The sequence below is a fragment of the Tympanuchus pallidicinctus genome, unplaced genomic scaffold (genome assembly GCF_026119805.1).
Source record: "Tympanuchus pallidicinctus isolate F22 unplaced genomic scaffold, pur_lepc_1.0 scaffold1, whole genome shotgun sequence".
Taxonomy (NCBI): domain Eukaryota; kingdom Metazoa; phylum Chordata; class Aves; order Galliformes; family Phasianidae; genus Tympanuchus; species Tympanuchus pallidicinctus.
The window spans coordinates 100,594,848-100,618,883 of NW_026294618.1; the positions used below are offsets into that span (position 1 = coordinate 100,594,848).

The window sequence follows — 24,036 nt, forward strand, 5'->3', positions numbered from 1 at the left end:
ATCTTTATGCTTAAAACTGCAAGCTTGATTGTAAGCTTCCTCTTTTAGCTGCGCTTAGAAGTCAGATTTATATAATGTGTCAAACCAAATGAGGAACTTTGTGTGGTTTGTTACTTTTCTACCAGCTTAGCAAAATGTTGCTAGAAATCTTGCTGTGTTTTACTTGTCATAGAGGTGGTAAAACTTGGGGGAAAAGTTCCACAAGTTATATATGTGAAATATTCAAAAGCTGTAAAATCAAGCACACGAGAATGACCTGGTTATTTGGTTCACTGTTAATTCATGACATCTTTGTTTCATTCAGTGCAGAGAACGTGCTGGTGTTGGTTTCTGTGCGGGAATAAAACAGAAGGCATTTTTTGCACAGCTGAATTTTCTGCGCAGCTGAGGGGAGACTGAATCTCAGGCTGATCTTGGGCTTGACTTGGCTTACAGAAGGTGCTGGGCTTTAGGATTGTTTATTCACCTCATTCCTCTCCTCGCTCCTGTAACCTGCATGGAATATTTATATAAAGGAAAGCTGGTGTCAGAACACACAACAGGTCTATGCACACACACAGTAATAAGAAAAATATTATAACAAAATATGTAGGTTGCTCTGAAAGTACAGCCTCCTATTTATTTCCATGGAAACTAAAACAGCTACGAAAAGCATGATAACACTATTTGATAGAGCAAGTTCTCAGCTACAAAACACTGTTTTTCCAACACAGTCACCACCATCAGCAATGCATTTTCCCAAGGGATGAATGAGAGCCTGCATGCCACTCCTGTACAAATCTGCAGCAGTGGAGGTGACCCATTGTCAGCACTGCTGAAAAGCACCACCTACCACCACACTGTGCTCATATCCACTGTTTCATCTCTGTAAATGTTCAGCGAATGTTGATGAATGTCTCTGGGTGCCATTGTTTGCGCATGGAGGAATTCAGTTCCATCCTTTTGCTTCGTGTGCACTCTCCTATTAGATGCTGCTGTGTCAGACTGGCCCTCTGTTGAGACTGGCCATCAGTCACACAGCACCAAAATGTAGTATTGGTGGGCCCAAACTCTGCTGCCGTATCACCAATGTCATATCATAGCAGGCATTACTTTTGGAGCAGCCTTCAAATTTCATAGGCAGGCCTCTTCAGGAAAATATGCATGAAAGCTATTTGATTCTAATGGTTCTTTTAAAACAGGAAAGAAAAAAAAAAAGCTTTTTTTCCACTTACGGGATCATTAGATTTTAATGTTCCTCCAGATAAATATCCTCATGATAAAAGCAGTCAATATGCAGATACAGTGAATTGAAATACACAGAATGGTATGTTAGACACGTCACATTTTAAAATAAATTGCCAGATGCTCTGATTAAGCTGGAATTGTGATAGAACAGAGCAGTTGTTTCAAGTACAGGTAGCTGTTTATTTTCTTAATTGTGTAACAGATGGCTGCTGCATCTTGCAACTTTGGGAAGGCAGAGCTTCCCTCTTAAATTAAACAGTACCCAAGGTTCAGGAGGCGGATCTTATGCTGAGTGATAAAAGGCTGAACTCTGTTGCAGATCACAAGGTGTGTGTTGTGTTTTGGAGGAGGATTTGCTTTTGATTTGCTTTTCTCTTGAATAAACTCACAGTAAAAAGGATGTGGTGTATCTGTGTTATTGTTGGCTTCAGTTGCTTCCAAGCAGCAAACCTCCTGCTGCTGTTCTGTGCCACTTGCGTGATGTGCGAGCTCTTTGTCTGGGGCTTCTTCTTGTTTTTAATCTGCTGTTGTGTTTCAGACTGGGAGAGAGGATTGTGTGCTTTGTGCTCTGTTGGCTGGCTGCTGCAGTCACCTCCTTGCTACTGGGAGGCTTTGGGAGTGAGATTGGCACTTTGCTCATCACTATGCAGGTCTTGCCTCCGTGCTAGGCCTCGTTTTGAACAGCAGCTTTAAAAGGTTCTGGTATATTTTGTTTTGCTTGGAAGGTGCTGAAGATTATTCTGGGAGTTGCTGAAAAACACCTGAAAGACAGTGCAGTCACTGGTCGCAGCCAGCATGGGTTAACATTTTAACCAACTTAATCTCCTTTTATGGCAAGGTTACCCATCTCACTGACTGGGGAAGCCAGTTGATGTAATCTCTTTGGATTTCAGCAAAGCTTTTGTGCTGTTTCTCGCAGTGTTCTTCTGGACGAAATGCCTGGCATACAGCTTGGCAAAACCATTGTGTGATGGGTGAGCAGCTGGCTGATGGGTTACATTAAATGGGGTTACACCAGGCTGGTGGCTGCTCACTGCTGGGGTTCTGTACGGGCACTTCAGTGTTTTTATGAATGACTTGGATGTAGGACTAGAAGGGGTTTTGAGCAACTGTGTTGATGATAATAAATTGAGAAGAGTTGTTGATTCCCTTAAGGGGAGGGAAGCCCTGCAGAGAGATCTAGACCAACTAGAGGGCTGGGCAATCGGTCAACTGTATGAAGTTCAATGATAGCAAGTGCTGGATTCTGCAAAGTGCTACAGAGATGAGGAAAGGTCTATGCAGAGTGCCTGAGGCCCCCTGGGTTTGCTCAGTGCAGAGCAGAGGAGCTGAGGGAAGCCCTGATGGTGGCTGCAGCTCCTCACAGGGAGCGGAGGGCAGCGCTGAGCTCTGCTGTGTGGAGGGAACAGCATGGAGCTGTGCTGCAGAGCTTAGGGAAAGGTTCTGCCCCAGAGGGCGATGGTCACAGCATGAGCTGGCAGGACTTGGAGCACTGGGACACTGCTCTCAGACTTTGGGTTTGGGAGGTGCAGTTTGGAGGTGGGGGTTGGACTTGGTGATCCCTGTGGGTCCCTTGCAATTCAGTGCAAGATATCTTGCAGGCATCCCTTGTAAGGTATTTAGTGGTCCTGTGTTAAATCAGGAGCATTTCAGACCAAGGGCTTTGTACCTTACTGGTAACCTAGAGAGTACAACAGCAGGAATACAGCATCAAGGAAAATAAATTGATACAAGTCCCAAGATTTTTAGCCTTTTATCTCCTTGTTGTGCTCTGTATCCATGCGTGCTTGGAGGCAGCATGTTTGTTAAAGATGAGTCACATCCATTTTGTGTGAGTATGAAACAAGTGTCTGCTTGAAATGACAGTGAGAAAACTTAACCACAGTTTCCTCCCTTCACGTCCTGTCTTCTCTTCTCTTCAAAGCTGTATTTAGCAACCACTGCCAGTTAAGCAATGCTAACTTAAGGCTATATAGAATTATCAGCCTTAGAAACATTGGGGGAAAAATTGTGAATATCGTGATGAGCTGGGGTTTCTCCCAGTTTGTCCCAACCTTGGCTGAAGGCATGCCCGTACCTTCCTGTTTAACAGGCCATCAGGACAGCAGTATCACCCCAGATGTCTGCCCCAGCCACCCAGTACAGACCAGTTGGTATCACTAGGGCACACTGAAGAATATGGCTGAGCTTGCAGTGAAAATGTTCTTCCCACCGTGTGCTTCATATCCAAAGGAATTCCCGGTTTTCTCCTCACTGTAAGAGATCTAGCTGTCCTGAGGCAGGAGTCTGGGTTAAGTAGCGTAGGTGCTTGCAAAATGAGTTTAATGGAAGTTGTTATTTCCGTGACTGAGACTTGCCTCTGCTATCCTTCAAAAATACATTTGTAAAGCCCTAAAGACACAACCTTCAGCTTAGAATTTTAAAGAGTACTTGTAAGCAAGCTTTTCCCTTTCTCTTATCCTGTTTTCCCTACAGTCAATCGCTTCAGCTGATATGGATTTGAATCAGCTGGAAGCTTTTCTCACTGCCCAAACAAAAAAGCAAGGTGGCATCACGTCGGATCAAGCTGCAGTCATTGCCAAATTTTGGAAAAACCACCGAGTGAGGATCCATGAGAGCCTGGTAAATCAAAGCTGCTGGGATAACGTCTTGAAAAACATGAACTGGAGAGTGGATCTGAAGTCACAGTCAAGACATGTTGATCAGATAAATACTCCAGTTGCAATAGTTGAAATGGAACTGGGGAAAAACGGTCAGGTAAGCTTTATTTTGTGAAGTATGTCAACCTAACTTAGTTATGTTTGGGATGAGATATTTTGCCTGGTGCTGAATTCTCTGCCTCCAAATCAATTCAGTAGATTTCTCACCATTGGGCCCTTAATGTTCTTGAACTTGTTTCATCTTTGGACACCTGTGTAGTGAATGCAGCGTTTGCTTATCATTGTACTTATGCTTAGAGCTCTCCTTACTTTCAGCTTGGAAAATATGAGAACACAAAAGTCAAATATAAAATTAATCATGTTAGCAATTATATTAAATTTGTATTTAAATTTATGATTAATAAATGATTCCACGTGCTGCAAAGTCAAAGTCAGTTGGTAATTCTTTAAAAACAAACAACAAAACTAATCAAATACTAAAATTGGATAATACCCGCCAATTGGAAGCTGAAAAGGAATAAGATTCACATGCCAAAAATGATTGAGCATCTTCACTTTTTAGGACAAGGGAGGGGGAAGATGGGAAGAATCCCCTTTATTTTACTTGCTGCCCATTTTCTTCTAACAAGTAGATCTTTATTACTGGTTGTATTACATGATGTGGTCTTAACTGCCGGAAAAAGATATGCTGCTCCATCAGTGTTGAACTCTGCATTTCTTTTTAATCTTTGTAACCAACATCTGAAGGCATGGCTTCCCCTTTTCAAATTTCTTTTTCTGGCAGATCCTGTAGACAGATTCCTGTAGGCAGATTCCTGTATTTTTCAGTTTGCTATATTTTTCCTTTGCAGGGCATTAGTGAATCTTAAAACTCACTTCTTACCATTAGCCAGTACAATCCACACTGTGAGCATTCTTGGGTTTTGATGCTCACAGTTAACACCGAGTGAGTTTCCTTTGGGCTTTGTAATATTTTGGTAGCTTACAGGATGTGGACTGTACCTGTGCAGACTCACTGGTTTTACTGGAACTGTCTGACCATACCAAGGCTAGAATGAAAGTACAAGTAAGTAAGCAGTATGTATTGTTAAAGGTACTTCTTTAGTCAGCTTTTCTTCCTCTTTTTTTTTTTTTTTTTTGCCCTCCATTCCAATGGAAGAGGAAAAAAAGATTATAGTAAGTGCATCAGAATTAATGAGCAAACTCAGAATACCTGTGTTTAAAAACAAACAAAAAACTCCACTCAACTCAGAACCATCACTGTATTTCATAAGGGACTTATGCAGTTAGAGAGTCCTATTCAGAAGCTGTTTTTCCCCAGTAATGTATTTTTACAGTAACATCAATCAGTAAGTACATTTGTAATTGTCTCACCCTGTGCAGAGAGGTAAAGGGGATGTGAAGATGAATCAAGAATAGATACTTCCGAGCCAGTCATTTCTTGTAACAAAGAACACTGCAGCAAAACCAGAATGAACTAATTTAGCAGCGTGGTGTCATTTCAAATGTACCAAGGAAGGGATGTAATGGGTAACATCTTTGCTGAGGACAGTGCAGCAGTGAGCTGTCAGCAAGCCTGATGTCTGGTGCAAAAAGGGTATTAAGAGACTGTATTTACAGAAATAATTGTGGGATAATTACTGTTATCAGCACTTGAGTCAAAACTTATGTTTAAAGAGCTGCTGTCTCACATAGTCTTCAGCTTTGGATTAAATCAGTTCCCAGCTGAAAAGCTTTCAGAAGAATGCACCCTTGTATGATGGGCTGGGGCAGGGGAGTTGTAGGACCTTTGGGACCAAACAGTAGTAATCAGCTTGTGAGATTGCTTCATCCAGCTCTCAGCCTCTCCCTCACGTATCTGGGGACTCCTGGGAAGGTGGAAGCAGAGACTGCTATTGGAGGATGAGCAGGTTGTTCTTGCATGCTGAATCCAGCCCATCAACTTGAAACTCTTCATCAGCCTTTATAGCCTTTTTATGTATTTTTACTAGATCGTTAGCACACTTACATCAGTTCTAAAAAGCCAGTTTTGTAGCGCATCAAAAGTACATATGCTAATATCTTTCTGAAACAGAGAGAGTGGCATTTCTGAAAGGTAAAAACTGTCAGTCATAGATTTGATTTGGTGAACAGTGAAGATATGAATCCGTAGAAGAAAGCTGACTGTTTCAAGAGAATAGGCAGTTTTCCTTTGGATGTTTGAAAGCAGGGGAGTATACAACTGCAATGATGTGCAGCGAATTAACATGAATATTTTATGTTACAACAGAAGCAAAGCAATCCTCTGTAGGAGCTATACTTCCCAGCGTTTGAAGTCACTCTGATTCTTCTCAGTGTCTCTGTCTGGATTGGGCTTAGGTCCCACTTACGTAACCACTTTCTTACACCTCTGAATTGTCACTGATCAATTCTTCTATGATGGGAAGGAAGAGTTTATATGCAAGGCTTAATATGGCTAGAAAAGGGGAATTTCAAGTATCTGGTTCATAAATAGGCCAAGTTTATGTGTGGTATCATAGAATGGCCTGGGTTGAAAAGGTTCGTAAAGATCATCCAGTTTCAACCCCCCCGCCGTGTGCGGGGTCACCAGACCAGGCTGCCCAGAGCCACATCCAGAGATGGGGCATCCACAACCTCCTTGGGCAGCCTGTTCCAGTGCATCACCACCCTCTGAGTGAAGTATGTTCAATATTATGTTTTCTAATGGAGCAAAGATATTTCTGGTTTTGAGAGTTCATTACAACTTGAATGAATTAATTTTTGCCATCCTTTAGAAGAATGAGCCCCTTTTAAAAGCTCTTAGTGCTTTTAAAACACTTCTCCAGTAAATATTTTACAGTGACATTTAAAGTCTCCTTGATGCTGCTGGTGTATGCCTTGTACATCCTGGTTAAAGGAGATGAACAAGCTAGCCATGATGATTGCTCTGCCTTAAAAGCCTTTCTTCTTTGACAATATGACTAAGAGAAGCCTTAAGTAGTTGCACTTTAGCTTTCATTTTGCATTAACAATAAGTGATATTCTATGCTCGTTGCTGCCAGTCCATTCCATTCTTTCTTTTTAACAGCCCATCTGTTTTGTTTTCTTTTTTTTTTTTCAGAATGGCTTCTGTACCTTGATTACTTTTAAAACCATCTATATCTCCCTGCCCACTTTGTGTCCTTTCAGTCTTGTTCTCTGAGTGTTTTTGTGTGTGAAATTTCAGCAGGATGCATATGTGTGGGGAGGGCTGGAGTGGTGAACAAGGAGAGCCACTCTCCTCATGTCTTTCCCATCAGGAAGCTCTTTTTCAAGTTACAGATTTATATCTGACCTTGTCAATATTAAGAGGAAAAAAAGAAACATACTGATGTACCACACTGTGGTAGTAAGAGATATTGAAACTTTTTTTACAAGGTTTGTCACGTTCTTTTTCTTGTCTCCCTCCTGCTAGCCTGACTTGCTGGCAGACTTTTTTTGTTGGCTGTGTGCAATTGGAAATGATTAGGAATATTTTACCCAGAAATTGTCACTCATGATGTCATGTGTCTCATACCCGTGCAGCTCAGCAGGGCTGGCACTGACTCAGATGATGTGTATCAGATGCTGGAACTGCTCTGTTGATGCTTTCCTGACAATCATGAGCTCTACAGAGTATTTTTTGTGCTTCCCTTCTCATGAAATCAGGAATCCTACTGCAGGATTCTTTCTATAAAGACTTAAGGAAACAGCATCAGGATTATGGCCTTTTTGTCAATACTTCATCAATAATTTCATCTCAAATACTGACTTGGGGATTTGCAAAACTTATCTTTTTCCCCAAAGCATTGTATATTTCTTCTTTTCTGGTTTTAAAATGCTTGTATCCACCTGACACAGGTATCATAAAACGTAGTTAATGTGAGTACTGATAGCGATTACTACCGCAGAGCAAATACTAAATGCTGCAGCATACCATGAAATCAGAATAATTTCATTCAAAATTAATGGTAAAGAGCAGCCTCACATACCATATCGTTTTTCTGAAGACTGAAATCCTCGTATAAAACAAGCATATAATTCTCATACAAAACAGACAAACATTAATAACAGATTTCGATGAATAGAAGATCTAATGATAATTTTGTTACACTAAATTCTCACTGGTGAGATAAATATTTTCTGATAAACAGACTTAACAGATAACTAACCCTTTACCAGTACAAGTGTTTGTGAGGTGCTGAAAAGTTAAGAACTGTCAGCTTGTGCTTTACCTGAGGTTTGTCACATCACGATGTCTGCTTGTGACTGGGTCCAGATCCTGATAACTCAGAGTAAATTAGAGAACTTGTAATGACCATGTCATGTGCTGTACGTGGAAAGTGAAATGCGATTAGAATTCTGAAGGTCAAAAGATTATACTCTGAAGCCTGGAATTTGATTGACTTTTAGTTTGTATGACTGAATCTTTACTACTTTTGCTGTTTTGAGGAAGAATGAAATTGTTTTGGTGTCATTTCTAACTTGTTAATTACGTATATTCTACAGAAGTTTCGATGAAAACTTCCATCAGCTGTCCAACAGGCATACATACGATGAGCTGAATTCGCACACATTTGCAAATATTAAAACTGAATATGCTTTCACAGTGTAACCAAAATCCTGCTATTTAGCTTCATACCATCATAGGATCTTTTGAGTTGGAGAGGACCTATAAAGGCAATCTAGTCCAGTTGCCTTGCAATGAACAGGGACACCTCAGAGCCCTGTCCAGCCTGACAGTGGATGTTTTCAAGGATGAGCATCCACCACCTCTCTGGGCAGCTTGCGCCAGTTGTATAAAAATCTTCTTATAGCCAATTTAATGTCCCCTCTTCTAGTTTGAATCCATTTCCCCTTGTCCTGTCACAATAGACTCTGCTGAATTGTCTGTCCCCTTGCTTCTTATAGCCTCCCTTTAGATACTGAAAGGCCGTCCTCAGGTCTCCCCGGAGCCTTCTCTTCTCCAGGCTGCACAGCCCCAGCTCTCAGCCAGTCCTCGTAGAGGGGGAGGTGTTCCATCCCTAGGATCATTTTTGCAGCCCTCTTCTGGACGTGTTCAAACAGGTCCACATCTTTTCTGTACTGAGAACTCCACATCTGGATGCATTACTCCAGGTGAGGTTTCACCTTGCAAAGTAGAGGGGCAGGATCACCTCAGTTGCCCAGCTTGCCATGCTGCTTTGGATGCAGCCCAGGGTACAGTTGGCTTTCTGGACTGCAGGAGTAACATTGCTGATTCATGTCCACCTGCCATTCACCAGAATCCCCAAGTTCTTTTTGGTAGGGCTGTGCTCTATCCTTATATCCCCTAGTTTGTACTGATAGTTTGTCCTAGTTTGTCCAGCGGAGGGCCACGAAGATGGTGAAGGGCCTGGAGCATCTCTCCTATGAGGAAAGGCTGAGTGATCTGGGTCTGTTCAGCCTTGAGAAAAGGAGACTGAGAGGGGACCTGATCCAGGTCTATAAATATCTAAGGTGTGGGGGGCAGAATGGCGAGGCCAGACTGTTTTCAGTGGTGAGTGGAGACAGGACAAGGGGAAACGGCTGGAAACTGCAGCATAGGAAGTTCCGCACAAATATGCGCAAGAACTTCTTTACAGTGAGGTGACGGAGCACTGGAACAGGCTGCCCAGGGAGGTGGTGGAGTCTCCTTCTCTGGAGATGTTCAAGACCTGCCTGGATGCCTACCTGTGCGACCTGCTGTAGGGAACCTGCTTTGGCAGGGGGATTGGACTCGATGATCTCTGGAGGTCCCTTCCAACCCCTACAATTCTGTGATTCTGTGATACTGAGGATTGGTCTGACCCAATTGCAAGACCTTGCGCTTGGTTTTATTTAACCTTGCAGGGTTCATCTGGGCCCACTGCCGCAGCCTGTCTAGGTCTGTCTTAATGGTATCCTGTCCCTTGGGTGTGTTGACTGCACCATGTAGCTTGGTGTCACCACAGACTTGCTGAGAGTGCACTCAACCCCACTGTCAATGTCATTTATGATGCAAGAGCACTGATACTGATCCCTGAGGAACGTCACTTGTCACTAATTTCCATCTGGACATTGGGCCATTGATCACCACTCTCTGGGTACAATCTTGCAATCAGTTCCTTTTTCACTGAACAGCCCACCCATCAAATCCATATTTTTCTACTTGGAGTGAGAATGTTATGCGGGACCATGTCAAAGGCCTTACTGAAGTGCAGATAGATGACATCAGTAGCTTTTCCCTTGTCCATTGATGCAGTTACACCATCATAAAGTGACAAGATTGGTCAGGCAGGACTTTCTCCTCATGAAGCCATGTCACCTTCCTGTCTTCCCTGTGCCTTAGTGTAGCTTTCTGGAAGATCTGATTCATGGTGTTCACTGGCACAGAGGTGAGTCTGACAGGTCAGTAGTTCTCTGGGTCGTTCTTTCTACCCTTCTTAAAAATGGCTGTGAGGTTGCCTTTTTTCCAGTCATAAAAGATTTCATCTGACTGCCATAACTTTTTAAATATAACTGACAGTAGCTTGGTGACTACATCAGCCAATTCCATCAGGACTCTGGGATGCATCTCATTGGGACCCATAGACTTACACATGTTCAAGTTCTGCAGGTGTTCATGATCCTCATCTTTACTTAGGGTGGGAAGGGCAATTCTCTCCCAGTTCTCGCCTCCCAAACTGATAAATCTTCTATAAATCTCATTACCGTGCCAGGATTATAGATTGAATACCACTGAGGATCTGTTGGCTTACTTTTGTAAGCACAAGTCTGTGAAAGACAATGGTCTGCACAGGCTGTGGTTATTTGTAGCAATGGCTTTCACCACTAAAAGATGAAGTTGAGAAGATGTCATCGATAAGCTCATGCTATGGGGAAAAGGCACTGTGTCTGCCTTGGCTCTTGTCCCTGGATTTGAGGCGTAAGTGCTTCAGGTCAGGCTGCTTCATAACTATTGGTGAAAATAACTTCAGACAGTGGACTTGCAGTCCTTGCAGTAGAATACATTCTGGTAAGACAGCCCTCCTTTTGTAGGACAGCAGTGTGGGTGAGGAGACGCTTCTTGAGGTATAAAACAGCTCTAGACTCCATCACTGCAGAATAAGAGCGGTGTGGCCTGCAAAAGGGAAGGAAAAGCAACCACCAAACCATTTCTTCTTTCCAGCCTCTTTCTGTTTTAAACTTTGTAGATATGAACGTTATTGGAACCGTTGTGCCTGCCAGAAGTGGGAAGTGCAGAGTCTGAATCGACAGACTTAACTGCAACAGGCTTTTTTATGTGATTAAAAATACAAAACCCAGTAAATGAAAAAATCACCTTTTGCCACCAGGACAAATGTAATCACTTGAGCTTTTGTTCACCTTGGAAATTCATGAGCTGGAGGGAACAGTTACATAACACAGTACAGAGAAAAGCAAATAAAAACCATAAAGGGCAATGGGTCACTCGGCACAGGAGAAAACTGGAGCACAGTTGGCTTACTTAACTTGATTATTTCCTTAATCCTCTGCATGGTACTCTCTGCAGTCCACTGCTTCATCAATTCAATTTCTGTCACCTCCTCTTAAAAGCAAGTGAAATTTGATGAAAGAGAACAGAATTTGTGGATGTTGGGATTTTTCAGTGTAATATGTTACAGAGATAAGAGCATTAAACTGAGATATTAGTTAAATAACTGCCCAAATGCTTTTTTAGTAAGCCAGGAATCAATCATTTGGGCTTAGTGTGGCCCAGGTTTGATATTAGCAAGAGAAATTGTGGTATTTCTAATATACCTATTTCATATTTCAACTACTGCTACATACAAATCCATCCTTCCAGTTCAGTCCTGGAGTCTTGAAATTCTTTACCTTCTTAAAACTGTATTAAGGTCACCTGTGAAGTTGATAAAGTCCCTGCAGTCAGACGTGCCATCAGGGTCTCTGCTATGACTGACCCCTGCATTCAGTCTACAGTCTCTGGGGTGGAACTGGATGTTTTGCTGCTCTTGGTTTAATCCAGTCACTGCATGAATTTTTGTTCCCTTTCTGTTTACTAGCCTCATTAGAAGTTTGAACCATAGAGTGTTTCAGTTGATTTTGTACAGCATGCTATGCTTCAGTCTGACTGCTTCAACTTCTAGGTCAGGTGATGTGGAGTTCAGTTTTCAGCAGGCTGAGAGGGCTGTATAGGGACTGGCGGCAGACGCACAAATCAAAGCATGAAGTGCTGCATGAAGGTTGGCACCATGTGGCTGTGTCACCAATGAAGCCACTCAGAGCTTCTCCCTGGCCTGGGGCACTGCTGCAAGGTGGAGTGCAATTCTGCAGGTCCCATGTTTAGCAGCCAGCTAGAGATTCAGCTTTGTTTCAGCTGAGCAAGGCTTTAGTGGAGGCCAAACTTCAAATAAAACTTAGAAGAATGGGTTTGTAATGTATGTAGTAGAAGCTCCTTGAAGATTAGTAGAAGTTGAGGAGCTTTACTATGCAAAGATGGTGCCCATCAGCTGCTGTGTTGCCACCTGTTGTGGACCCAGGGAGCATTTGTTGGTCTGAGGCCTCCCAAGGGGCAGTATGGGGGTAGTCGTTAGGTTTGGCACTATGCACCTTTTGTGAAACAAGCAGCACACGATTCTGGTGTGAATGTGTTCTGTTTTGTGAAGGGAATCGTGATTGAAGGACCAAAATTTGTAATCTCCACTAGTCTGTTTTTAATAAAAGTCAAAAGTTTTTCCTAATCCTCAAAAGAAAAAGGCAGGAAGGAGTTAGAGTTTCTTTGCAGGATAGCCTTTATACAGCAGAGCAACTGGCTTCTTTGTTTTAGCCTCGGCTTTGGCATTGCTGACCATCTGCACTCTTCAGAGCGGTTGGATGTCAGCAGCAGCAAGTAATTTGTTCTTAGAAAACTCAGCAAAAAAGGGAGTTGTAATGAATGTAAGTGCTCACTGCACTGGCTGACAAAGTGTCTTGTTTTTACAGGCCTTGCCTGGCCAAGCACATTTAGAATTGTTTGCCAGTTGGCCAGCCCTCCCACTCTTGACAGTGTGCCACGTTGCCACTGTAAAGCTCTTTGGAGATCCCTCCAGGTTTGTGATCTCTCCTGAGATCCCAGAATATTTGCATACAGGACTGTAAATAACAAAGGATTCTTATGAGTTTATTTTAATCAGGAAGAGCTGCTGCAGAAGAAAATGCCAGAAGATAGAAAATTGGAAAGCTGGTAATTGATGCGGAAATACTTGTAATTCACACCCTTCTTTGCTGCTTAACCCTTTGAATTCTTTTTTATTCTGTTTTACATATGTGCATATATATATATGTCCTCTTTAAAAAGCTTGGGCTGTGTGAGAATTGGTGCAAAACCAAAATGTGCAATAGCAAAGCGAAATTGCTGCCAACTGTTCGATTTAACTTGCTGAACTTCTCTGCATCTTTTAGTTTTTGAAGGAAGAGTGAAGCTGCGTCATTCCTTTTGAGCAGCTTGTATTTGCCAGCAGCTTATCTTTTTTCACCTTTTTTCACAAATTGAGTTCCCATGTGGTGAGAGACTTCTGTTAATAAATTGGGCAGCATAAGGCATGGGCAGCAGGAGTATGTGGTTTGTAGGCAGTTCCCAGGGTAATCTTTTTATCAAGGAGGTATTTATCTTCTAATTTGTAGCAAGCTGTGGCTTTCTCTCCTTCTAGAGTCATCTGTCTTGTCCCAATTAAAACTAGAGAAAAAATGATATTCTTTTCCCCCCAGTTAGCTTTCTCATTACCACGTTGCTAGCTGAAGGATTTGAGTTGCAGCTGCTGGACTTGATAAGTCAAGGGCAAGGACAGATGTATATACCAACAAGTACCCAAGCATTGAGGCTGAGGTGTTAAGAGCACCCTGTACAGCAGTGCAATTAGTGAACACATGAAATTCTTCATAAATAAGTGCAGAATATGTATAAAAGTAAACTCTCATTCCTTCTGCAGGTGTTGTTACTGCTATCAGTTGCTCATCCTGGCAGTACCTATGCAATTCTAATTGCTGGCCAAAAATAAAAAAATTAAAAAATTAAAAAAAAAGAGAAGCTTATGCCCCACTCCAAGGGAGTGAACTGAAACTGTAGGAACTGTAGGAAGCAAGGCTCTTCTTGCAGACACTGATTTCTGTGCTGTATAGGTTAGGTTTTCAGCAGATGACAGGTGGGTGTTTGCACTGAAAAAGCTCCAACATTTCATCTGTGTTTGCAGGTGGACTTACCTCATTTGTATGCGTGTCTTAAATGGATTCATCTTACAGGTGCTTCTTAGTACACAGTCTGCTTCACTTTGCTAACATTGATCAAGAGGAAGCCAGTAAATAGAACTGCAGTAAAAATCATACATAAATCTCAGCTGGAAGTTGCAGGTCAGATGGGTTCTGTTTTTTTTTTTCCTTCCAGCATTATGGACTTAGTTCTCCTGACATTTGTGACTTGTTCTCACTACAGTGCTATCCACTAGTTATGCATTTGCAGAGCTGAAAGTGAGTCAATCTCAAATGAGATACTCACCCTATCTTTTTAATTTTTTCCCAAGTTATTTTTAGTCTGGGTCAATTTGCTGAGATGAAAATTACAGCAAAACTGAACTGAAGAAATTGAGAACTTGGCTATGCCACTGAAAAATGCTCTTATGGTCACATATGTTCAAAGGATCACCCATTTAAAATACTTGCTAGCACTCTCTTGAATGTGAGAAATAAAGCAACTTCTCTGAGCACTTAGGATAGCCTCTTGGTAGTGGCAGCCTTTTTTAAGGTGTGCAGATATCTAACAGAAGATGAATATGTGAATGTGAGCTCAGTATCGTAGACTGAATCTGGAGAAGTGTGGGACAGGTATCTGGTTTGGAAATCATTTCAAATGGCAATCTCATAACATTGCAGTAAGAATGGAATCTTGGTATTTCAGGCAGCAGTGTTGGTTTATTTTGTTTCTAGATTTCTTTGTTATATTCCCAGAAGTCATTAATACTAAATAGGACTGAAATGTTTGTCCTATTCTCCAGTTGTTTACTGTATTGTTTGGTGGGAGATAAGGTGAGCTGAGCCTACTGGTTTGACTGAGTTGCATGAACTGATACTGAAAGTACAGAAGCAGCAAGGAGGAGAGCTGAGCAGCCCTGTGGGTCTTGACTTAGTCACAGCTTTAACAAATACTTTCTTTTTATTTGCTGTTACAAGTCGATCACTGTTGAAGATTTCATCAACAAAATAGAGTTCCCTGTTTCCTTGTGTGCCTCTTCTCCTTTTTGCTTGTTTTGAAAATACCTTTGGAGCAATGTGTTGAAGTGCAACTTTGCCTGTTTTCTCTGAAAGAAAAAAGGAGATCCTTGGAGTGGTTTTGGTTAAAACACTGTCCTGCTTACTGCTTTAGATGTTCAGAGAATGACTGCTTTGAGCATCATTCCAAAGCCAACTCCTCTTCAATTAGAAGGAGATTCTGATTTTAACTTACGAAAGACACAAACCAAGTTGTTGATTAAGAAAGCTCTCTAAGCTATGATTTTGCATAGACACTGACACAACTTCTTTTTTTTGTCCTTCTTTCAAATTGTTGGTTGTAAAACTCTACAGTGATAATCAAACATGCAAATCTGTGATATCTTTTTAGTTCAGCTCACTGATGTATATTCATTAATATGTTAATAAGACAAGAAAAGCATAATTTAAATTACATTTGCATAATTTGGTTAATAAATGCTTGAAATATAGTCCCTACAAATGATGCAACTTTTTCAGGATTTCAGTCACCTTGTTTAAATGACAGAAATGCACCTCACCCTGTCCAATCAGCGAGCCTATGAATTGAATTCTAATCCTCCTTGTGTCCCTGGTCACATTTCCAGTGATTTAATTGCAATAAATGGCACCAAGAAGAAGTTAGTGAAGTTTATCACATTGTAATTGGGTGCCTAACAATGTTAGGTGGATCTTGGTAGGCAGATACGGGATGGAAAAAACAGATTTTCCTTGTGCTTAGGTATGGCAATGTAAATCAGTGATGTTCCCTCCCAGTATCTTGCACTGGCCTATTCAACTGAGATATTGACAAATTGCTACTGAAATTACAGTAAATTCTCTGACAGCTTCTGAACCTTCATTGAATGTGCCAGACTGCTGGAATAAGTATTTCTTTAAGCCTGTGAAGTGATATTTGAATGCTTACAGGCAGTAAACTTCGAGTCAATTGATTTCATTTCTATTGGATCGCTCTCAGAAATGGAGCTGTTCTTTAAGTACTATTATTAAGGAAAAAGAAAAAGCTGAATTTAATTGTTAAGTATGCCACAGGACTTGAGAAAATTAGTTGATAATGGTTTTTTTTTTAAGTGTTCAGGCTGGAAGGCAGCATATTAAAAAGAGTCAACGTTGGGGAGGGTCTCTAATGGTTGAGTTACACCAGCCTGGCTTCCTGTCTTACCTGGTCTGAGGTAATGAAGTGTGACAGCATGAGAGCAGCGCATCGTGCTCAAACCAATAGCCTCTTTCAGGAAATTACATTTCTGCTCTAGGCAGTCATTCTGAATTATCTGCAGCTAATTTTAAGCTGCCAGCTTTTATGGAAATGGAGCGCTTACATTTCCACTAAATATCACCATGATGCTTACAGGCTGCTGTAAAGTACGACTGCCTGGGAAAAAGCTGAAGCTCGGTCCAACCTAATTAGGCTGGAACCTGTTTCTGCCTTCAAATATCTTTGTTATCCAATGAGAACAAACATGATGCTTGACAGAATTGGCTTTTGTGTTACCTGCTGCTGTGAGAACTTGAAGCAGAGCTGTTGTCTTACTGGTGATGCAGGCACTGGTGCAGCAGTGTCTTCTGGTGCTTTCCTTACTACTTCTTTCCACAATAGCAGAAGATGCTGATTGAATCCAGCAGACTTCCATGTGTACTGAAATGTACAGCTGAATCCTGGGTCACTTCGGCTTTCTGTGTTGAACCACTCCCTTGTACAAAGAACACGTGTCTTCATGGACTCCAGAAGAAAGCAAATATTACTGCCTTAGCTGTAGAGCCTGATGTTTGGTGAGGTAAATCCTACCCTTTGAACTGGATAATGATGAATGGTGGTTCACAACCACCCTTCTCAGATGAACACTGTGGGCAGAACCCGGTTGCTTAGTTCATCTTGGGCCAGATGGGCAGGCTGGTTTCCCAGCCTTCTTTCTAGGAAGCAGAAGAGAGGGGCAGATCCTGCTTAACCCTGGGGGAAGTGCTTGAGTCAATGTCATTAATCTCTGTCTGCTGGGTGACAGCAATCTGGGTTTGGTTTAACTTGTAATTCCTGGGGTAAAATTAATGCAAGATATGAATGAAAGGATGAAGAAAACCTCTTTGAATAGATGGGTGTTTTTCTTAAGCCATACTAAACAAACCTGGACTTCCAGGACCAGAGCAGAGGTACTTACAAGTTGAAGCATGCCAAACACTGTGTGACAGTTATGGTGCTGATAAGCAGTAACCCAGGTGTGCTGAAACACTATAATTGTCTGAATGTAGTGTGTGACCTAGCTGCTTTCTGTCATAGCACTTTGCTCTGCAAACACCTTAAGTTGAGCTTGGTGGATGCCAGAGAAGAGCAGATAGCAGGCAGACAGTGCCTTCAGCTAAGAATGAGTGTTTGGGCTGCAGTGGACAAACAGATCTGTTTCAAAGACTGAGCTTCTGTCTCTGGGGGTTAAAGGGAAAGCTTTAGACACTGCTTTTCTTAGTCACTGCATACTGGAAGAGCACTTCTGCAGCTGAAGGTGAGCTAATCTCTCTGCAGTGGCAGCTTGCTGTGCAAGAGGCTGCAACTCAAATCACGTGGAGAGCAGGAGAATGGTGCTGTGCTCCAGGACTGTGATACAACCTCATCTTTTTAGACCCTTCTTGTGTACTCCCTGCAGCTCCCACTAGCAGTCCCAGCAGATGATGCTGACCCATACCCTTGCAGAGCCCTTGGGATGGAGGGCTGTGTTGCAAGCACTTATACCTGCAAATCCCAAGGGGATGCACTGTCCAGCAGCTCTTCCTCCCCTACCCACTGCAGGACAGGGCTTTCTCATTCAGGTGAGGAGCTGTCAGTAGTGCTTTCCCCTTGTCATCTCACTGCTTTTCTTATCTGGCTACCCAGTTTGAATGCAGTTCCTCTGCATGCTCCCACAAAGCCCTTTGCTTGGCTGTGGTTGTGTTTGTTTTCATTCCCACACTGTCACCGTTTCATTCGCTGCCCAGAATAATAAGGGGCTTGTTGAAAGGGTGCTGTTAAGTAGCTTGTTGTCTTCATTTGTTCCTTCTTATTATTGAACTTTTTTTTTTCAGTGTACTCTGAATGCAAAATTATGGATTTCTTTGTGTTTTATTTTAATGATGTTTATGACTGGGGAGGCTCCTAGGCAAGCCATCTAACTATCATAAAAATCCCATAAATACAAATCAGTTATGATAGTATTGCAGTTCCTATTTCAGAGGTGCAGTCTGAGGACAGAAGATGCAACTACAAAGATTTCCACTGATGTTGGCACTCAGTGGAAAACACACAGACTGAGCCTCAACCGTGGTAGTACAGCCAGAGTACATTTCTGATGGCACACCTGCAGCTGTGACACTGTGTTTGGTGTGATGCTGCTCAGCAGGCTTTCCTGTTAAGACACAGCCCAGTTCTGGTATTGCTGTCTTAACCATAAAATCTTGCTTTTTCTCTTCCTGCAGCTTCCAATCTGCCTGGCCCCATGCTTTCCAGCTTCTGCAGTCAATGATCTGGGCAGAGCACAGCCTCAGTATGCAGCCCTGTTTCAGTTCTGGCATGCCAAACACCATGGATTAGTGGGATCTGGTTGTCACAGACTATTGCAGTGCATGTGCCAAACAATGTTGTTTAAGGTTGCCTGGCAACTCTAATTCCAGTGTTTTCTGTGTTTTGAGTTGAAAAGAATTTAAGATGCTGTGCTGAAAGTCCTGGCTCTGACTGCCACTATGTATGCAAGAACCCGTGAGCAAATAAGTTTACCTAATGGTTACATGCAAATAAAGGCAGAACACTTAAGATATTCATGAGCCACCAGAGAAAATATTCCTGGGATTCTTTCAGCCAAAGAAAATCTGAGTTGGAGGTAGAGCAGAGCAAAACATCAATGCCTCCCTGTCCAGAACCTGGGAAAGGGCTTTTAGTGCCTCTCTCTTCTTTCCCTGTTGTTGCAATGCAAGTGAAATGGCGCTTTTATCTCAAGTGGTTTCCCTAGATACTAGATACTTGTGCTCCCTGTGAGTGTATGTAATATACAGCCTCTTCCTCCTAACATCTTTTTTTCCAGATTTGGAAGTGCTAAGCAATAATGCTTCATACATAGTGAAATGTAACCTTGGTTATACTGGATGCAGTCTGGACAGTGAAGTGAATCTATGGTTTAAATAAGTAGGTAACCATGGAGAAAAGCAATTACTGGTGTAGTAAGATACCTGCAATACAATGGTGCATTTTGAAAACTGAGGCTGCCCAGCTGCACCAGAAGTCCACCCTGGACAGGTGCTGCCACTCTTTTCTTGGCTAAAATGAGAAAATGATTCTGCCACGTTAGAAAGCCAAGCTGAGAGCACACTATAAAGCAATTAGCCTGTAGGAATTACTTGGCACCGAATGCTCCAATGTATTCTATTAATAAGCTTTATCGGGTAGGTTTGTGCATTTGAGCTGTATAGTTTTGTACATAATGATGCTAAAAGTGAGAATCAGCTTTGTCCTTGGGATTGGTACGAACAAAACCCAGACTTGTTACCCTGGAGGTTTCACTAGCAGCAGTGCTGGGGCTGGGCAGAGTGCAGCATTGCATGTTTGCATTGTAAGCACTGCATTTGCCATGAAGGATGCAAAACACTCAACTAAAATGAGACATCAGACTATACAAATGATTTTGCATACTAGGGATCCATGTGGCTGTAAAGCCTGTGAGGAGGCAGTTCTTTCTTTCTGATGTTTATCCCCTTTGGACTAGTGGATCATGTGGCAATCTCAGCTTAAGCAGGGTGCCATCAAAGGGCTGGATAGATTAACCAGACTGAGAGAACTACTGGTGTGTGCCTTGGATGTGCCTTTGTGTGTTTCATTTAACATTAGCTAACTGGAGGGTCATAATCTTTTTTTAATCTTATTTTACTTCCCTCTGGACTTCATCTGTCATCTGTTAGCAGTCTGTACAAAGGTCTTCCTCTTTTGCCCTCTGCTCTCTAACAAAGAGGACTTATTTGAAGATAAGTTCTGAGGATTGAAGATCAACATGTATGAACAAATGGGTCCATTTATTTAGAGAAGACTAGCTCTGTATGTTGCATGCTGAAATAGATTTATTTTTTTCCCCTTTCCCCAGTGGTAAACATAATTCACAGTACAAGCATTGTTAATGCCAAGCGCCTGCCCAGCATCCTGTTGACACTTGATGGTATTTTTGAGAGAGATGAAGGTTGGGTCAGCAGAACGGATGGAACATCACTTCTTGTGCTGAAACCTAGTATGTTCAAATCTGTTTTGCTTAATATTGTGAAGACACATTTTGTCTCTCGTTTCGTTCTCCCCTGTTCAAATGCATCTTTATTTCTCAGGCTTGCTGTATAGACTTAGCAGGTGCTAATTAGAGACAGGCCAGGTGGAAAGCATTTAAGTCAGCTGCTGAGGAAGATATTTGGTCTTTTTGGATCAAAGCAAAGTGCTCTGTGTGTGCAGTTTATCCTTCTGGATAAGCAAGACTTGTCACGTGTTTCCAGGGAGGACGTGTGTTTGAATATTGAAGTGATAGTGTAAAAACCCCAACAGAAAATGTGTGTTTTCTACCATTATGGTATCTGACATCATTAAAATGTCGTGCACAGGGGGCGATGCGCTGCGTAGTTAGATATGTGTGCTCATGGGAGGAAAATGTTATACTTTGCAAAGCTGATAAAGTCTGTGTACACTTTGTTTCATATGCAGGCACTTATTTGCATGAGGATTTGGCAGTAGCAGGGCGTCCTGGCTTTTCCTGCTCTTCATTTTGCCTCATCTACTTTCTCACCTCTGAATCCTTCACACCCTTGCAGTGCACTGGCTACTCCTGTAACTCAGCTGCTCACAAACAGACACGCCTGTTGGCATTCAGACTTTCATATTTTTGAAAGCCTGCATTTAAGCAGTCAGTAGCTGGTCCCTTTTGGAGGCTGTGCCCCTGCCAGCTTGGTGCACAGGCAGCAACTTGCTGCATGTAGGTGTGCTAGGAGCCAGTCAGCAGCTGCTGGCACCCAGGGAGATTTCCAGGGTGGAGAAGGCTCCAGAGATAGCCAGGGAGCTTCCTGCAGGACTAGAAATCAAGTAATTTCAATGGAAATCCAAGCCATTCGAAAGAAAGGCAGAGATTTATTTTACTCATGTGATTAGCTGCGTTCCTGTTGATTTATTGTTGTTTCATATCAAAAATGTCACGTGTGCAATTACTAGCTTCATGTGGTGCGTGGGTCCAGCATAGGACCAGGATAGGGGTGGCTATTTCTATGCTGAGCATGGAGAAGGCAGTGTGGCTCTTAACCTTTTGCTGGCTCATTATGGAAAGTGCATCTTGCACAGGTGATTGCTGTGGCAGCTCCTACCTGACACTTCTCTTTTTGTTTGTCTCCTTCCTCATAGGTGTGCAGGGAAATGGAAATCCGTTACTTCTTTTTAGATGTGGGAGAGATCAGTCCCATGTGCCTTGATTGTGAGCAGCCAGCCTCAATATGCAGATACAGTTGTGGGGTGTATTTGTGAATCATAGAATGGCTTGGGTTGGAAGGGACTGTAATGGTCATCTGGTTCCAACCCAATCTGCCAAAGGTTCTATTTCTCTTCTAGCATATTTCATATTTTTTCTTGTTGCAGGTTGCTTAAACCTAGGAAATGTTGTATTTAAAAGGTGGGAAGTACAAATTGCTTATGACTTCCATCACCCTGGAACTGTTTTGTCCCTGTGGACTTTGAAGCCAGCAGTCTTCATGAGGTTTTTGGGGTGCTAAAGGAAATAGCGATATTTCTTCGCCAGCTTGCAGGATCTCTTCTCTTGCAGGAAGGAATGTTTTCCTTTGAGCACTTGTTTTCTTCCAGGCAAAGAATCAGAATCCAAAAGCAAGCCTCAGAGCTTGTCTTGTCTGAAACTCCTACAGATTCCTGGGTTGCTGTCACTGCGGCAGCACTGCAGTCAGGTACCATGGTGATCTTAAACACTGCCACATCACCTGCATGTGCTTGTCAAATACTTTCTGCTACATTGCTTTGATGATTAAACAACAAACATGTATAATTCCAACTGCAATGTCATGCTACTTACCTCTTAAGAAATCCATCTTTAATGGTTTGCTTACTGCTTGTCAACATCTTTTTGTCATATTTTTACTGCTTTAGCTTAAAGGAGAACAACTTGTGAACACGTGTAGGAATCTGCCTGTGTAAAAGCATTCTCACTGAGATACCAGTGGGGCCCTTCTTTTAGGAATTTGTTTCAACAGCACACTGGTAAGGAACTCTTTCCTACTTCTACTTTGAAAGTAAAGATAGTAAATGGCACAGTATTGTCCCAACTTCACTATTTTCTTAGTTGTTCAGGAAGCAATTTCTGATGGTCTTGTTCTGAAAACCAAAACAGTATTTCCTAAAAAAACAGCAAAATCTGTTGTGTTTGGACCTTAAGGCCATGACAATAGCAGCAAAACTGCTTCAGAATTGGGTTTAAACTTTGCTGTGGGCAGCAGGGGCTTCCTAATAGCAGCACCACAGCTGAATGAGGGTTCAGTCCTCTTTCCCCTCTCTGCATCTTTCCCAGAAAGCCATTGCTTCATAAAGAGAACTTTCTGCTGGATACTGAGCAAAAAAGTCCTCAGTGATTCCTGGAGGCTCTGGAGCCGGAGCTGGGGGAGGCTTGCTTGTGTTTGTGGAGAATTTTTTGGAAAGGGGAAAAGGCCTCTGTCTGGCTGCCTTGTGTGGCTCAGGGAGCTCTGCTGGAAGTTTGCTGTTTGCTGGCTCTGATGGCCCTGGGTCAGCAACCAGATGGGGTGGGTGGCCCTCATGGAACCAGCAGTCCTGTCATGACTTCCTCCTGATCTGAAACACACACGTTGATTTCAGCAATCACAATAAGCTAAAAATTTATTTGGAGGCTGTTAAGTTTGGTAAACTCAACTAACAACTTAATGAGAACATTAATTGTATGAGCATACTGTAACACCGTAATTATTTTGCTTCTGTATCATGGGTCATATAAGGGCTGAGAGGCAAGAAGCACTATAAACTGACAACAGACTAGGAAGTCTGGTTGGGGAGAAAGGGGAGAAACCACCAAATAAAATTCAGTTGAGTGGGATAGCCTTCTCCTGGGATGATGCAAAGGACATAAGCATTGAAATGCAGAAAATCAGATTCTTCTGTGTTTACATAGCTTGTCATGTTGGCCTGGCGAGGACTGGTTTTCAGTATGTGAAGAAAAAAGGGTCTTTTGATTTGGAGCAAAGTTGCTTGTTTCTAATCTCAGGATTTAAGATTTAAAATATTTTATTTTTTTTCCCCGCTCCTTCAAAAAGAAAGCCACAGGCATGTCACCATGGGTTTGAGGAAGGTAATTCTATTGAATTTCAACAGAAAAGACTCTCTTTCATCGTGGCTTTATGAGGAGCTTGAAAGAGGGAAGCTAAGTCATATTGGCAATAATTAGACTTCCAACTTAAGAGTGATCTAAAAAAAAAAAAATCAGCTGCTGCAAATACATGGAACTGATTGAACATAGCAAGACATGAAAGACATGGAGTGCTGTGCCTTTAGTGTTCCTCAGTGGCAGTGTGTGGGGCCACGAGCTTGTTCCAGGACTGATGTCACACCAGGGCCATGGGAGGAAGGCCTCTGCATTGCATTCAGTGACACAACGGTGCTAAATGCAACACGAGGAACGGGGCATGCCAGATATCAAGTGGTGGAATGGGTGCCAGCTTCATGGCAGGATAGTCTCACGTGGAGTGATACGGAGGTGTTTGCAGCCATTCCCATCCACCCCTCCTGTGCCAGAACATGCAGCACTTGCCTGGGCCAGGTTTCAATTAAAGCTCTGTAAGCCTGTCTTCGCTCTGCCTCGCAGTGCTCCAGCTGATAAATGTCAAGTCCATGGTGCTGCTGGCTTGTGTTTCATGAAGGGTGTAGCTGCAT

The 24,036-nt window shown here is 42.4% G+C and overlaps 1 protein-coding gene across 3 annotated transcripts in view; it reads left to right on the plus strand.

The window, feature by feature from the left end:
* COMMD1 (copper metabolism domain containing 1) overlaps positions 1–24,036 on the plus strand; it is a 67,880-nt gene that overhangs the window by 15,278 nt on the left and 28,566 nt on the right. For 2 of the 3 annotated variants that reach the window (XR_008205187.1, XM_052677326.1), the window contains exon 2: positions 3,703–3,984. Coding sequence is in view for 2 of the 3 variants with exons in the window: in XM_052677326.1 (XP_052533286.1) it covers positions 3,703–3,984 (282 nt within the window). In the remaining variant the exon portion in view is untranslated. Of the gene's footprint in view, positions 1–3,702; positions 3,985–20,212; positions 20,235–24,036 lie in introns of those variants that run through there. The other variant, XM_052677335.1, reaches the window with a different exon arrangement.